This window comes from Chelonoidis abingdonii, chromosome 4, assembly GCF_003597395.2.
Source record: "Chelonoidis abingdonii isolate Lonesome George chromosome 4, CheloAbing_2.0, whole genome shotgun sequence".
Lineage (NCBI taxonomy): Eukaryota > Metazoa > Chordata > Testudines > Testudinidae > Chelonoidis > Chelonoidis abingdonii.
The window spans coordinates 153,909,215-153,926,369 of record NC_133772.1 but is presented as its reverse complement, the minus strand read 5'-3'; the positions used below and the strand labels follow the sequence as shown (position 1 = coordinate 153,926,369).

The window sequence follows — 17,155 nt, the reverse complement described above, 5'->3', positions numbered from 1 at the left end:
AATCCCCTGCCTCATTCACTACACATCTTTCAATTTCTGCAACAAAATGAGGCAGGGTACTATGGACAAAAGCCTCCTTTGCTACATAACCTTTACTCATCACCAGAGCAGGTATATTCTGTACAGTGAATGAGGCAGAGCTCCAGTGGAAAAAACCAGTATGTGATCATGTAATTAAAGACCATCACAATGGCTGCATACTAGGGAGGGTTGACTTAAGGTTGCACAGTCAACATTAATTCTGGCATTTCTTAGCTTCAGAATGCTTGACTTTGTAACCTTAATGCACTTTAAGTTATATGAAACTGTATCAGAGTTATTTGGTAATAGGCTGCAGTAAACTGGTTTTATTCTTAATTACAAATGTGCACGACAACCTAACAGTGCCTTTGAGTTATTCTCTCAAGAGTGCAATGGCAAAAATTAACTATGCATCAAACAAAAATTTCAAACTTGGAATTATGAATGGAACCTGGAATTTTCTTTTCACAGCATTAAGTAACAAACCAGTAGAGCAACAATCTTTATAAAATTATTTACAAATGCCAAGGCTATTACCTTTGGAAAATCCCAACTTTTGTGTAACAGTTCTTGCAATTTTAGATGTTGTTGCATCACTGTAAAGATACACTTCATCTACACTGTGCCAGTCCACGTGGTTGCGACTCAACTTGAAACTATGAACAGCTGTAGCAAAAAGGAACAAACCTTTAATTTAAAAGTGTTAAAATTATGGCTTTAAAAGCCAAGTAAGAGAGAGATGCACAAAGGTATGACTGAACTCTAGGTTTCAACCTTAAGTCTATTTATAAAGGTAAATATTTCTTCTTACCTTTATATTTTGGATCTACCAGTCCATATCAATTAGGTAGTTCCTTTTGTGTTCCTCTCCCACACACTCCTTTTTTGGGGGTGGGGAGGGGGAGAGTAGGGAGGAGAGGCTCCCTAATGGAGAATACCCTTAGCTGAAAGGAAAACATGAATGGTCTCTCTCACACACACACACACACACTCTGCCAAACTGCCCAAGAGCAAAAAGGAAAATTGAGATCCCCATCCACCAGGTGAAAGTGTTTGCTGAAAGCTGTACCACTGAGACACCAGGGGGGCTGTGGTGGATGCATCTCTCAGAATAATGCTTGAGTAAGTTGATGCAGTGGTAGGTGTATAGTTGTGCTCATAATGTTACACTCATGCTATCTTTTTGTTCTGTTTGTACAGCTTGTAGGCACTATGGGGTAATACAAACAAATAATGGTAATAATGAACATTCTTTCTGGGCTCCATTACTAGCAAAGAATGTTAACACATGCAGTCATATTAAGTTTATGAATATTTTATGCATTTTCTGGGCCAGCGATTGTAAGCTATTCTATTGGCCATAGGGGAGGGTTGTCACTGTTCCTCCAAGAACTGAAAGGGTGGAAAGACTTAGGCTTACGAGCACCCCATGAGACAGAAAACATACCAGGATCCACCTAAGTGTACAAAAAGCGATAAAGTTTCTACATGCTTTTTCTATAATGCTTTTAACCTAAGAATAAATTTATTTTGCTTTGTGAAAGCTGGCTGGTAATTAGTATACATCATTGCAGCCCTTGGAGAAAGGTTAACCACAGTTGCTGAACCTGGGTCAGATCTGCTGGGGAAATCACAGTGAGATGCAGAGGGCCTACACCCTGATTCTGGAGAGGAAGAGCTACATGGGTCTCCGTCTGAGAGGCGACAGTCAGGAAGCCCAAAATCTTGACGAAGACTGAGGGGTTGAGGTGGTGCTGGTGGGGATCAAAGATGCAGTTAACCTGAAACTGGGACAAATATAGTGGCAGTTATGACAGTGGAGAATTGCCAATGAAGTGCTAACAGCAGCAAAAGCAAGTGCTATAGAAAGGAAAAGCACAGAGAAAAAAGTCTCAGTCTTTTCAAGATAGGAAGAGTGAAGAGAGAGATGGTAAAATGAGTTATGAACAGCTGAAAAAAGGTTGTCTAATTGAGATATGCAGAGAAAGGCAACTCATCTTTGAAGAAAGGCCAAAGGCATAACTAGTCAACTTGCTATACTCTGGAGGACCAGAAAAAAGAATGACAGTCTAGGATGGTGGTGAGCAATCTACGGTCCATCAGGGTAATCTGATTGCAGGCCATGAGACATTTTGCTGATGCTGACCGATCACAGGCAAGGACCCCTGCAGCTCCCAGTGGCTGCGGTTCGCCGTTCCTGGCTAATGAGAGCTGCAGGAAGGGGAGTCCAGCACATTCCTGTGGCCTGCCACTTCCCACAGCTCACCTTGGCGAGGAACAGTGAACTGCGGCCACTGGGAGCTGCAGGGGGCCATGCCTGTGGATGGTCAATGTCATCAAAATGTTTCACGGCCCGCAATCTAATTACCCTGATGGCTGCGTGTGGCCCACAGGTTGCCCAACACTGGTCTAGGATCACAGGGAACATCCAGCCCACTGTCAGAGTCCAGCAGGCGGGGAAAATCTTGGAGACACTAGAAGGGATCACAGAAGAGGCTGACAGAGACAGCAGCCATGTTCCATCCAGACTGAACGCACCACTTCAGCAGAGACAAGGGATAGATCTACAGTTAGAGCAAGAGAAGCTGGATGGGGACACTGTCTGGAAACCCAGCTGCTTGCTGGCAGGAAGCGAGCACGCGCAGTCTGGGAGAAGCAGCATCAGCACAAGGGGGAGAGAAGGACAAGGAATGTCAACATGAGCTCGAAATGGAGAGACTGTGCCAGTAAAACACTGATCCAGTACGTGGAACCAGACCCCACGTACCCAGTGGATGGCACAGACTCCAAATTATTTCCTCACTTTAGGGAAGAGAATGATATCAATTTGCTTCCAAATCCTTTTGAAATGGGATATGAATTGAACAAGGTGGGACACAAGGACATAGTATGGTGTCTGGCTCTGTTACTGTCAGGGAAGGCTTTAGACACTTTTACCCATATGGACAGAGAGGGTGATAGAGATAATGGGCTCTATAAACAAGCTTTCTTGCAAAAGTTTAAATTGACCCCTCTCCCCCCTGGATACAGAAGTTCAGAAAACAGGGGATACGAACTATGATGAGGTTGCAACTTGGATTAGGAGTTATATCAGAAAATGGAGAACTGGTTGTGAGGTTACCACATGCAAGTGATTGATTTCCTTGTTTACACCATGGATTTAGACTATTGAGAAGGTACATGGAAGGATGAAATCAGAGTTAATTCCAGCCTAGACAAGGCCTAGGTCTTACGGTCCTATGCAAGGAAGATACATTTTCTGGGGAGGCAAGAGCAATGGCCCTACGCCAAACAAGTACAATTTAGCAATGTCACCAATCCTCAACAAAGAGCCTGGCCTGAACCCAGGCAAAGCAGGTTTTTTATGACAGGTGAAGAGGTGTCCTCTGTTTCGTCTTTGAGACCACTGAAGAGGATTTCTTTCTGCTCTCATGAATTCATTCAGGGAAAGGTTGAACTCTTATGCCTTGAACAATTACACTTCAGAGTTTAAGTCAATTACATTACAAGACAGCGACACCAAAATGAGCATTCATGCCCGTTCCTGCTGCATGACTTTTGGTCTCATTGTCAGGATATGTGGGTATGCCACCTGATGATAAATTAAATCAGCACAAAGGGCAGCAATGAATTAAGAGGATGAAAACATACCCATGATGCAAAACTGCTTTACACACAAATAAGTGAAACTATATAGTTGCTTTGGATTGGTGATTCCAAAGCACAGAAAAATAAGTTTTAATCTGACACTAGACAAACAGAACCAAAAATATTTTTAAGTGGCAGAAAAACCAAAGAGGAGGTATGTGGATTTAGGGTGACCTTTGGCATGTGTTAAAGGCCACTTTATATAATCACTGAAATGATACTTCCATTTAAAGTTAGCCACTATAATCTTAGGACTCCACGCTCACTTTGTTTCTAAGAGCAGGGATGAGACCATGTCCAAGGATCTCTGCTTGGAGTTGAGAAGGGAAAGGAGGGCTCCATGCCATACTTCTTCATGACATCACAGAACTCTGTATGTGGGGGCTCTGGCTCTAAGTTGGAAGGAGGTTAGGAGGACTGGGAACAGAGGCAGACAACTTTCCTAGGTGTATCTGTGGAATTTTTCCCTCTCCAAAATCCATGATCACAGTAGTGTACATTTATTTCATACCAAGTCTGTAAGAACTGATGCTGCTTCCCAGTTCATGCTGTGGATCACAACACTGAAGTGAGTCCCTGGGGAAGCTGGGGATCCACTTGGAAACGTGGCCCCTGCAAATGCCATTATGTTCAGGCACTGTAGCAAGCTGGGATCTAGGTTAGACAGCAGTGCAGTGGCAAGGCACCTGTTGTGGAAGTTCCTTACTTTTGGACAAATGGTGGCCTGGGCTGGCAGAATCCTTGACCTTTTCCTGGGACCAAACCCTGCCCTCCTAATGGCAGGATTCCACAGAAATGCCACACGTTTCCACTAACCTACTTGGATTATGGAGAATGGGGACCCCAACATTTATTGCTACATTATTCTCCAAAAAAGTATAGACTGAATGGCACCTTGTTTGCTTCCCAGCTGTCAAAGAGCAACTAAGAGCCACATGTACTGTAAAAAGCAAGCAAAAAATGCAACAATTTCTCTCTGCATATTTAGCATTGGATATAAAAAGCTCATGTTAAAGATTGGGGCCTATTTTCACCATGAGCAGCATGTAGAACTACCACTGACATTCACTAGAATTGTCCGAGTCCACCATGTGAGAATACAGTATATTCCCTTATGTCTGTTGAGTTCAAAGTTAAATATCTTTCAAAAATATCTGAAAAGCATCTGCTCATCTTGCACTTGCTAACCAGAACCAAAGTGTAAAATTTACTGAATTTTATTTCTGCAGTAAAAATCTACAAAAATCAACCTAGATAACTGCAATTTCTGAAGTGCTGTAGCAATTAATGTAACAATTGTGCAAAAAGGAAACTCTCTTTGGTCAGATCTAGTATCTAAAGGAGAAGGACCCTTTAACAAATTTACTTTTAATCTTTCTCTCTATACGTTCACACATTATATATTTATTTTTTAAAATGTTTCATTTTGGAACTTTTGTGGATAATAGTAACACAGGCTTCATTATCAACCACATGCAACAAGGTAAAGGAGATGCAGATGCATTATGAAATCTAGAACCAAATTCTCCTCTCAAACACATGCATGATTTCCTACTGACATCAGCAGGAGTTCCACAGTATAACCAGGAGTAAAATTTGGCCATTTGTCTGGACAATTCTGAAGTCTTCATACATAAAGTTGAGCCTAAAATCTCTGATGAACTAAAATGCAGTTTTATTTTTAAAGAAACAAAAGCATTGCCAATAAACCTAAAAAGACTATTGTTCTTAAGTAAACAGGGCTGTTCTATATTGTTCACATTATTTATATTATACCTCAATTTATTCCTTTGCATATCAAGTTGTCAGTGTCACAATATACCACCTTACCATCGACTTTTAATTCAAATGCATTGAAGATCACAATTGCACATGTTTGTGTAAACCAAGTGTTACTATTAGAGTTATATTTCTAGTATATAAGTAAAAATGCAGGACAACACTACAATTATTAAATGATTACAGATCCAATCCCACAAAGACTTACTCGTGCTTTATATACTGGTGCAAGTAATCCCAAAAGACTATTTGAAGTTAAAAAGGCCAATCTTTATGCTCCTCAGTTTCCCATTTTTTAACATAGGAATCCTTGCTTATCTTTGTAAAGAGCTTTGAGTCCCATTGATGAAAAGTGGTACACAAGAGCTAAATATGAACAGCTTGCTTTCAGAGATTTTCATTTTGGACTCAGTTAAGGAAAACACAATTAAGTAAGTCAGAAGGGCAATATTTTTATGTGCTAAATGATATAGCCTTTTGGATCAGACATATTTAAACACGTTGATATCCAGGGTCACTCAGATCTAGGAGAATACACGGACAAGACACAATAACTTCACAGCTAACGTCTAAATTTAAACTGTAGGTCTGGGTGGGATTTTCAGACTCACTCAGAGTAGGGCTAACTCCACTCCCCCTGAAGCCAACAGGATTTTACCATTGGCTTCAAAAGGAGCAGAATTAAGCCAATGCTGAATGGGACTTTTGAAAACCTACCCCTAATCACTAACGGTTCTTAAGGATCCATCCTGTTTATGAAGTGTACTGATTTACATCATGTGAGTCCAATTACTTAAATTCCAAGTTTCTTTTTCTGAGGAATAATGTCCTGATCCCATGTGCAACAGCCTTCCCTTTCTCTTTCAATTGCCTGAAGCCTCACTTCAGATCAGCGCTGATTCCCTTTGCAAAATATTAATTTAATAAAGGAAAACATACATACAGTGCAACTAAGTGAAAAAACACACAAATCTACGTTTTAAAATGTCAAAAAAATTAAAATATGAGAGACATGATGCATGTTACACAAAAAAGTGATCACACAAAAAAGCAACCTCTTAATTCTAGTTAGTGTCAACCTTTCTTTCCTTTAGCTCCTATTTCTTCTGACATAATTTATCACTAGGTCACATCTACTTGTGATTGTAAGCTCTCTGGTGCAGGGACCCTGTCTCACGGACTGAAAAGCTCCGTACATATCAACAGTGCTGCAAAAATAAATAATGCTTAATTTTTTCATAATTGTCAAACACTGTAACAAAGTGTTATCACAAATATATTGTTAGTTTCTACTTTTCTCTAAGAGTCACAATGCTTCTACTTTTCCTCTAAGATTCAAAATGCTTTTTCTTCCCCTTCTGAGGGAAGATGACATAAGTATGGTGCAAGAACTGGAAGCACAGAGATCTAACACATTTCACTGAAATACACAAAGCTACAATTTAAAGCTTCCTAAGCCAGGAGGAAACTACAAAAAAGAAATCTACAATTACTGTACCTTGGGAACGCTTTCGTTTAAGACATGCAGCATCTGTACTCTCCTTATATCCTCTCCATTTGAACAGAGAAGGGAGGGAGAAGGGAGGGAGGTGGTAGACAACTAAAAGTAAAAACACTGAGCTTCAAAGTAAAATTTTAAAAAGGGGCATCATTTCTCTTTTCATTAGTATCATTATCACTGAAATGAATGGTCAGATTTGGAAAATATTACTCAAAAATACTGCAAGCCCATAATTTCTTTTTTTTTTTAAATGGATTTTATAGTAAAAAATGTCAGTTCATCATAGCCAAATGTTATTTCTTCATTTCTCATAAAACAAACATTCATATCATCCTGGGTATGGCAAATCTAACCCTATTAGTAAAAGACAAACTATGCCACAATACTATTTTCAACTCACTCAGTGCCTGTGCATTAGCACGTACAAAAACAAAATGTAGTATATTTGTGCAACGGGTAGTATGCAGGAATCTTAAAGGTAATCTGTAAATAATAAAAAAGTTAGTAACTTCAAGGCTAGCTACTGGATGCCTCCCTCAGTAGTATGAGGATACAGTCATCAGAAGTTAGTCTAAAATATCCTACTGTTTCCCTGTTTTGTAGGTCTGTAAACAGTTGCCTCTCACGCAGTCAGCCCAGCAAACACTCTGCTTGAGATATCCCTTCCATTCCTAAACAACACTGGAGTTCTCATAATAGTAAGGCAAGTCCGTCATTTTTGTAAGGTTTTCAATAGTCTTGTTTCATTCCTTCTAGGATATAAAGCAAGGCTATTGCAAAGAAAACCCTGGGACTACTTTGTAACATTTGATGGACTTACCTTACCCTCATAGGGAGGCACCAGTGCTGTTCAGTTATGGAAGGGACACCCTGAGAGGAATAAACGTTTCAGTATCTCACCAGGCGGAAAGTTACATGATTTGGAAGAAACTGTTCTCACACACCTGTGAAACAGGAAAACAATAGGTACCTTAAAGGTCAGTTTTGATTAACTGCAATTGTATTGATTTGGGGCTTCTAGCAGTTAGTCTGAAAGTGAGGCTCTCCCCCAAAATTGACTGTGTAAAAATGGCATCTTCTTACTCAGCACAACTATTCTGTGTATATTCATTCAGTGATATCTTCTTTTTTAAGTGACTAATGGCCAGTCTATATGGTATCTCAGTCCACACTAGCTGGGGTGTAAATTCTAGTGCACACTAGTGTGTTGTGCACTAACTAGTCAGTGTGGACCCTGCTAGCACACACTAAAAGTTCCCTACCACACATTAACTTGCACTGAGGAACTTTTAGTAAGTGCCAGCAGGGTCCACATGGGCCATCAAATATGCTAGATGCTAGTGTGCACTAGATTTTACACTCCAGTTAGTGGGGACAAGCCTTAAGGAATCTTTCCCTTTTAATAAAGAACTCTTTTACCTCCAGAAAGCCAATAGGACTAAGAATATGTGATCAAATTCTGACAGAATGAAATGGATTCTCTATTCTGGTTCCTGAATCAACAAACTCACTACGTTCCAATTGAAGGGACAGGTAAAACTTCCACAAACTCTACTGAAAACAATGGGCCTCATTCCTCCTTTCATGTAAATCAGTATAAACTGGGAGGAGGTCCACTATGTGAAGAGAGTTACAGAAGTGTAAAGCTGATGTATGAGAGCAGAGAATCAAGCTCAAAAGGGCTGCACTGAAGAGAGAGTATGTCTACACTACGGGATTATTCTGATTTCACATAAACCGGTTTTGTAAAACAGATTGTATAAAGCTGAGTGCACGTGGCCACACTAAGCACATTAATTCAGTGGTGTGCGTCCATGTAGCGAGGCTAGCGTCGATTTCTGGAGCGTTGCACTGTGGGTAGCTGTCCCGTAGCTATCCCATAGTTCCCGCAGTCTCCCCCACCCATTGGAATTCTGGGTTGAGATCCCAATGCATGATGGTGCAAAAATAGCGTCGCAGGTGGTGGTCTGGTAGGTCGTCACTCATGTCCTTCCTCTGTGAAAGCAATCGCGACAATCATGTTGCTCGGCGCCCTTTTCCCTGCATTGCCCTGGGCGACGCCGATGCAATGGCAAGGCCATAGGAGCCGTTTTGCCTTTGTCACTGTCACCGTATGTGTACTGGACGCCGTGCAGAGCGGATCTGCGGGCTACACAGCAGCATTCATGTTGCCTTTGGCAAGATGCAGAGAGCCGTTATAGTTGTTCTTGTATGTCTGCATGTCATTGTAATTGGCAATGGAGATGATGTGTTACATCGTTCGAAACTGTCTGCGCTGTCACGGTTGTTCCTGAGCGGCTAGTCGGCCGGGGGCAGCAAAGCAAAAAGTGGGAATGACCCTGAACTGGGCCCATTCCTCTTTAATGTTTAATCTATGAATCGTTCTGCTAGAATATGGGGCAAGTGTGAAGAGAAACCGTGTACAGAGAGCCCAGGCACTCCTTGTCAGTTCCCAGAAGTGTGGCCTGCATGCTCATTTAGGGTGCTCGGTCAACAACCCCACCCGTTGCTTCCTGCTCCGCCCAACCTCCTGGGTACCGTATTGCACCCAGTTGTCCCCTTTTCATTTCTGTGATTGAAGTATTGAAAGAATGAGGAAAACCTGCTTTTTAGTGAAGATAAAAGAGGGGGAACTCCATCGCAGCTGCTATGTTAGTCCAAGGCGTACAGTAATCTTTCTTTCACATATAGGAGCCGAGCTGATGAGCTCGTCCAGTTCTTTGATGAGACGTTACCGCATTCTGTCCATCAACTGGGATGACGGGAGTCTTCCTGTTTTTACCCAGGCCGTCCCTGTGACCTACTGGGCCAGCCGGCTACAGGGCTGATGACGAGGTAGCGTTATATGTACTGTTTGCCACAGAGGGGGGAGGAGAGGGGGTGCTGTGTTCACTGGCCCCAGCATGTATCTCCGGCAGCATGCAGCAGAATAGGGTGAATTAAAAAAGTCAAAGAAACTTTCCCTTTTCTGTCACGGGGCGTGGAGGGGGATTTGACCTCCACTGAACCCGGAATGTGTTGACCCCACAGGCATTTGGAATCAGCCCTATAGCAAAGTTTTGGGAGGCTGCGGGGACTGCGGATAGCTGGAGTCTCGTACCCGCCTCCCTCCATGGCGTCCATTGATTCTTTGGCTTTGCTCCGCTTTGTCACGCAGCAACTATGCTGGTCCGCTGTGGCCTCTGTCTGGATTTTTCAAGTGCTTTGGCATTTTGTCTTCATGGAACAGGAGGCTCTGATATGAACAGATTGCACTCCCCTACGCGTCAGATCCGTATTCCATAGGTCCTTGCTGGCTCTTTTTGGATTTTGGCGACTCGCATCGCCCGCGTGGCTGATCGGCTCACGCTGGAAACGGAATGAAATTCAAAAGTTGTGGGCTTTTACTGTTCTCCGAGCCAGTGCATCCCGATGTTCAGATGCTGTCAACGTCTCACATGGTGCACGTTGTCCGCCGAGGCATACGCGGAGCGCATATGCGCTGCACACCCCTAATCGATTGATAATCCGATTTCGCGCACTGTTTCGTCGGGAGGAGTCAGAAGCCTGTTTAAAGAGCCCTTTAAATATCGATTAAAGGCGCCTTGTGTGTGACGGAGTGCGCGTTAAATCACTAACACTGTATCGTTTAACGCGTAGTAGACCAAGCCAGAGAATGTGGTCCGGAGTCTGTCAGCTGCTGGTGATTATACACACTCAAGGAAAGCTTAGTTTTACTTTCCAGGTTGAATGCGCCAGGCAGGCAATAATCAAAAATCCTCCTTTAAAAAAATAAATTAGGGATGTTAAGAGCAATTAAAAATTTTTGATAATCCACGATTAAAAAAGTTAATTATGATTAATCTGCGTGTTAATAACAGAATACCATTTATTTAGATTTTTGGATGTTTTCTACATTTTCAAAATATTGATTTCAATTACAACACAATACAAAGTATGTACATGCTCAGTTTATATTTTTTATTACAAATATTTCACTATAAAAGTATTTTCATATCCCCATTGCAAGTACTATAGTACTCTTTATTATGAATGTTGAGACTACAAATGTAGAATTATGTAAAAACCCCCGCATCAAAATAAAAATGTAAAACTTCAGAGCCGCAACTCCCACTCAGTCCTAACTTCTTGTTCAACCGAGTTTTGTTTACATTTGCAGGAGATAATGCTGCCTGCTTCTTGTTTACAGGTGTCACCTGAAAGCGAGAACAGGTGTTCTCATGGCACTGTTGTAGCCAACATCACAAGATATTATTGCCAATGCCCTTGAGTCACATGTTCCTTCATGCTTAGCCATCATCCAAGGACATGTCCATTGCTGATTAAGGGTTCTGCTCGATAACAATCCAGAGCAGTGCAGATCTGATGCTCATTTTCATCACTGGAGTCAGTATGCCAGCAGCAAAAAAGTGGATTTTCTTTTTTGGTGGTTTCGGATTCTATATTTGTCTTCGCATGGACTGTTGCTCTTTAAGACTTCTGAAAGCATGCTCCAACACACAACATCCCTCTCAGATTATGGAAGGCACTTCAGATTCTTAACCTTGGTTGACACAGTAATATCTTGATAATGTCATATTGCGCTTTCTTTGTTGTTTGTCAATCTGCAAGCAAGTGTCTTAAAGAAGTAACATGTGCTGGGTCATCAATCCAAGCCTGCTATAACATGAAATATATGCAGACTGCAGGTAAAACAGAGCAGGGGACATACGATTCTCCCCAAGAAGTCAGTCACAATTTTAATTAAGCATTTTGTTTTTTAAACGAGTGTCATCAGAATGAAGTATGTCTGCTGGAATGGTGACAAAGCATGAGGGGCACACAAATGTTTAGCATATGTGGCACAATAAATATCTTGCAATGCGCGCTACAAAAGTGACATGTGAATCCATGTTCCTACTTTCAGTGATGTAAATAATAAGCAGGCAGGCATTAAGGGGGGGGGGGGGGGGGGGGGGGGGGGGGGGGGGGGGGGGGGGGGGGGGGGGGTGTCCCTTAAATGTAAACAAAACTTGTTTGTCTTCACAGAACTGGTTGAAAAGAAGAAGTAGGACTGAATGGACTTGTATGCTCTAAAGTTTTACATTGTTTTGCTTTTGAGTACAGTTATGTATCCAAAAAACCCTACATTTGTAAGTTGCACTTTCATGATAAAGAGATCGCACTATGGTACAGTGACTCCTCACTGAAAGTCGTCCTGGTTAATGTTGTTTCGTTGCTGACCAATTAGGGAACATGCTCATTTCAAGTTGCGCAGTGCTCCCATATAACTTTGTTCAGCAGCCGCCTGCTTTGTCCACTGCTTATAGAAAGAGCAGCCTATCAGAGCTAGCTGATGGGGGCTCAGAACCAGGGTGGACTGGCAGCCCCCTATCATCTCCCTCTGCGGCAGCTGGCCAGCAGGCTATCAATGGCCGGCAGTTCAGCCGTCCCTCTCCACACTGCCATGTGCTGCTCCTGTCCGCTGCCTTGGAGTTGCTCCTGGGAGCCTCCTGCTTGCTGTGCAGAGGAGGAGTGGGGAAAGAGAAGGACTATATCAAGGTGCCCTCCTCCCCCTTGCTAATCCCATCTCCATAGAGCAGGGGGACACTTGACAGGGCTCAGGATGGAGGGAGCTTGCTGGCAGCAGCTGCTCTCTCAAAAGGCAATGTACTTAGAATGGGGTCAGCATACTTAAAGGGGCAATGCATATCTCACACACGCGCACACACAGGGGTGTGTGTCTGTCTGCCATGCTGTATCCCCTCCCTCCATTTGTACTCCCTTGTAGATTGTGAGGCTACATTAACAACATGTTAACCCTTGAGGGCTCAGCCGAGTGCTAGTTCATCATTTAGCAGTAAGGTATTCCCTGGGAAATGTCCCACTCTCTTTCACCCTCTGACTTTACCACCTCAACCAAGCTTTGCAATCATCATTGCTGTGTACAATATTAAATTGTTTAAAACATACTGTGTATGTATTGTATATGTCTTTTGTCTGGTGAAAAAAATTTCCCTGGAACCTAACCCTCCCTAATTACATTAAGTCTTATGGGGAAATTGGATTCTCTTATTTTGCTTAAACTCGCATTTTTCAGGAAAAACAACAACGTTAAGCGAGGAGTCACTGTATTTGTACGAGGTGAATTGAAAAATTTCTTTTATCATTTTTAAAGTGCAATTGTAATAAATAATAATAATAATAATATAAAGTGAGCACTGTACACTTTGTATTCTGTGTTATAATTGGAATTGACATATCTGAAAATGTAGAAAAACATCCAAGAATATGTAATAAATTTCACTTGGTATTCTATTGCTTAACAGTGTGATTAAAACTGATTAATCAAAGTAAATTTTTTTAATCATCATTAATTTTTTTGAGTTAATAGCGTGAGTTAACTGATTAAATCGTTAGCCCTAAAAAAAGTTTCTGATCTGATCAATCTGATCTGGATTTACTGAGGCAAACAAACAAGTACAGCTGCATTTTAAACATGCAAGCGCATAACAAAAACAAATACATAGTAAGTGAAGGTTTCCAACATGAAACTCACTCAATTTCAAAAACAGTAGATTTCAAAATTCATTTAAATGAATAAAATCTATGCTAGACTGCCTCAGAGTGATTTTCTGACTTATGAAGAAAGACTGAAAAAAACCAGGTGTGTTTAATCTGGAGCAGGGAAGAGCAAAGGGGTACATGATTATAGTCTTCAAGTACATAAAAGATTGTTACCAAGAGGAGGGTGATAAATTGTTCTCCTTCTCCACTATGAACAGGACAAGAACTAACAAGCTTAAATTGCAGCAAGCAAGATTTAGGTTAGACATCAGGAAAAGTCTCCTAACTGCAAGGGTATTTAAGTACTGGAACAAATGCCTAGCAAGATTGTGGAATATCTGTCACTGGAGGTTTTTAAGAGCAGGTAAGACACACATATCAGGGAAGGTCTACATAATACTTCATCCTGCCTCAATAGAGGGGGCTGGATTAAATGATCTACTGAGGTCCCTTTCAGTCTTACATTTCTGTGATTCTAATTTATGAGGTTTAAGAAAGAAGGAAATCCCACCATAGGCAAGTTTTTCCATTAGGGGGTTTCCTTCACCTCCCTCTAAAGCATCCAGTACTCACCACTGCAAGAGACAGGAAACCTGACTAATGGCCTATACCCTGATCTAGCAAAGGAATTCTTATTTGCCCAAGATCTTGAGCACTGATGTGTCTTAAAGGTCCTGCATAATTCATGGTTATTTTCCTTGATGAGGGATTGGAATCCAGGATCAGAACTAAGGAAAGGGATAACTTGACTTAGGCTTCCTCCTCCTACAGAGTGGGACAGTCCTCTGAAGGGAAAACACAGAACTAAGAAAGACACTGATATGACAGTAACACTTGGGCTATGGCTCTAGGTATTATGCCCTTCACAACTGGTGCATATGGAACCCACTGCAATGACTTTCTGCAACACAGCAAATGCGAACACATTTGCTCTCCTTGGCACTTTTTTGGGGTTCACATCTATTGGGATTATTTATGTCTAAACAGAGAGAGCAGCATCACTTGGCATATACTTAAGCAGGGTGAATCTACTCCAAATGCTGCACTGGGGGATTGCAGAAAAATGGAGTGAGAAACATCTGATAAGCTATTGGTTTATTTTCTGCAGAGGATCAGCTGGGCAATGGCAACAGAAGAGAAGATGAAATGGTAGAGAGGATGTGCCTCAATCATTAGGCTAAAGGATACCACAGGCTGCCCAGGATTTTCAAGCCAAATTAAAGAGAAAAAGTTGCCTCTAAAATGAAAGCAGTTAAAAGGAACTAAACTACCTCCTGACTACAGGGATGGAGGGAGATTTCTGCCCTGAAATTCTTCAGGCTACAGCCACCTTCTGCATATGGCTGGGGCCAGCTCTGATAGTATAATCTGGATTACTGATATCTGGTATATAAACAATGTGCTTTTTTATAATATAGGTTAGTTTTTAAATATAGATTAATAGTCCATAGTGTATGTTGTGAAAGTAATTAAGTCTCACTATTCTGCTATTAAATCTTTGCTTAGGATTTAGGACTTCTGTTGCTGATGTGTGTTAGCATCAGCAAATTTCTACAGTGCTCTCAATAAACAGTACAGCTATGAGTGATCATTAGAGGTCTAGTCTACCATCAGTTAGTATTAATGAGAGCTACATATGAGCCGTGAGAGGATAAAAGACTGCTTACTGTAGCACATTATTATATCAATTGCAGCAGACGTATACAAAACATTTAATGAATTTATACACATAATATACCACTTTCCCAATTAACTACTCAGGGTAACACTTCCAAGCACAGGGCCACTTTCTGTTATTTCTGTCCAAAGTATTTTTAAATGTATAACAATAAAGTTGTCTTAAAAAAATTAAAAAAAAATAAAAAACCCTAAAGGCCTATTTAATTAATTTTTATTTTGAAGACCCTGTACTTGCAGTCCTTGGTTTAATGGGAACTTGACAAATAGTGGCAAGCAAGGACAAAAACTAGAAAGTTAAGAATACTGAATTTTTGTTGTGCTGTACTTACCCAGAGCAACTGATTTTACTGCCTGTGGTAATTAGTTCAACAACAGTAATTTCAGTGGGGTGATCTTAAACATGTGAAATGAGTTTGACTCACAGGATTTCCATCACAAAAGCAACACACAGAATTTAATGCAACTGCCAACTACTCTGATAAAGTCCTGGATTGAGCCAGAATGAAAAAGGAAATATTTGATCTGTGAAATGATGCTCCCATCAGGGCAGAATTAAGGTAACTGGCTGGACCTTTAGAGCCAGTTTAGACTGAGGTCATCAGCACTTTTCTTGACCCATGGACAGAAAACTTTAGTTTCAAGTGAGACTTTCAGATACAATAAAATCACAACATGAAATGAGGCAAAATGGGGGAAATGACAAGAAATTCACCCATTAGTTTAGTTTTACATAGAATGCTGTGAATGGTACCATTTTTGTGATTCAGTAATAAATCGTGGAACCATCAAGCTACACTGAAAAATGGGAAAAGCAACCAGAGCAAATAATTGCTAGTAGCCATGCAAGATCATAGGATACACTAAACATTCATATTAAAAGAAATCTGTTTCACAACCACAGTAATCCAAATAAATAATAATGGTATGAACAGTCCAGGCAATATCTTACCCTCTTTCCCATCTACAGGTTTTGATACTTCCATATCGAAGTTCTCTTGCATTTGTTGGCCTCTGAAACAATTGAGATGTTCTTGTTCTATTAGATTGCTTTCTTCTTCTTCTAACGGCTGCCATGTACCATCAATAAACCACTGCCCACGCATTACAGGGATTTTATCAGTTTCTAAAAAGCAAACAGGAGGGATTTAGCATTCAAATTACAGAAATTGGCACTAAATAAGTACAAGAATTCGAAATTTGTTAAGTTTTGATGACAATCTAACTTTACGGTTGGAATCCTTAATGTGGTAACTGCTGTTGACTTATTACTAAAAAGTAACTTTTCCTTTGAGGCCCAATTCAATATTTTTAAAATGGTCCAATTTACATGCTGGCAAGAAGCTGATTTTTAGGAATTTCTTCAGTATGGAAGCCAGAAATTCTATTAAAACACAAAACTGCATTCTCACTAAGGGCGAAATTTTTAGTCTCACTCCAAACTCTAAATATGCATTACACTATTTGTATTTACAAAATGAATAGCTGGGCATTCATCTTCCTAGTTTGCACACAAAACATCAGAGGCCTGTGCTGAAAGTTTGCACCCAAGTGTATCCTTATAGTCATTAGTGGCTGTTGCCCAATGTAAGTGGAGGATCTGCAGGTAGCAATCTGCAACCCCTTCCAATTTGCAAGCTAATATTATATTCAAAGTGAAAAACTGCAAATCGTAGTCAGAGCTGTCACCTTGAAGCATTTCAGTGGAGGACAAAGGAGTTGGTGAAGACGTGGGAAGCAAAACGTGCAACCTCTCCCCCTCTCAAAATGAAGAGCTGGGACACTTTTACATAAAGGACACAGTGAGAGAACACAGTTTTTATTCCTTGGTGACCATTGTGCTGTTCTCTCCTATTCCCAAATCATTCACCATAAATTTCTCTTACCCTTTCATCACTCCTACACACTCTCTCTTTCGGACACCTACACCTCCTCCATGTCCAGGCTCAGAATTCTTCCTTCTCCTACCTCACACCCATCAAC

General features: G+C 41.1%; 1 protein-coding gene across 3 annotated transcripts in view; it reads right to left on the bottom strand.

Moving 5' to 3' along the window:
- The window catches only part of DDHD1 (DDHD domain containing 1), a 97,398-nt gene extending 81,106 nt beyond the window's left edge, over window positions 1-16,292 (bottom strand). The window contains exons 1-4 of one of the 3 annotated variants that reach the window (XM_032784859.2): window positions 16,125-16,292; window positions 7,850-7,893; window positions 6,947-7,048; window positions 559-687 (exon numbers count right to left, since the gene is read on the bottom strand). In XM_032784859.2, coding sequence (XP_032640750.1) covers window positions 559-687; window positions 6,947-7,048; window positions 7,850-7,893; window positions 16,125-16,249 — 400 coding nt within the window. In that variant the 5' untranslated portion in view covers window positions 16,250-16,292. The remainder of the gene's footprint in view (window positions 1-558; window positions 688-6,946; window positions 7,049-7,849; window positions 7,894-16,124) is intronic. The other 2 variants (XM_032784860.2, XM_075065796.1) reach the window with 2 other exon arrangements.
- Window positions 16,293-17,155: the final 863 nt, after the last annotated feature.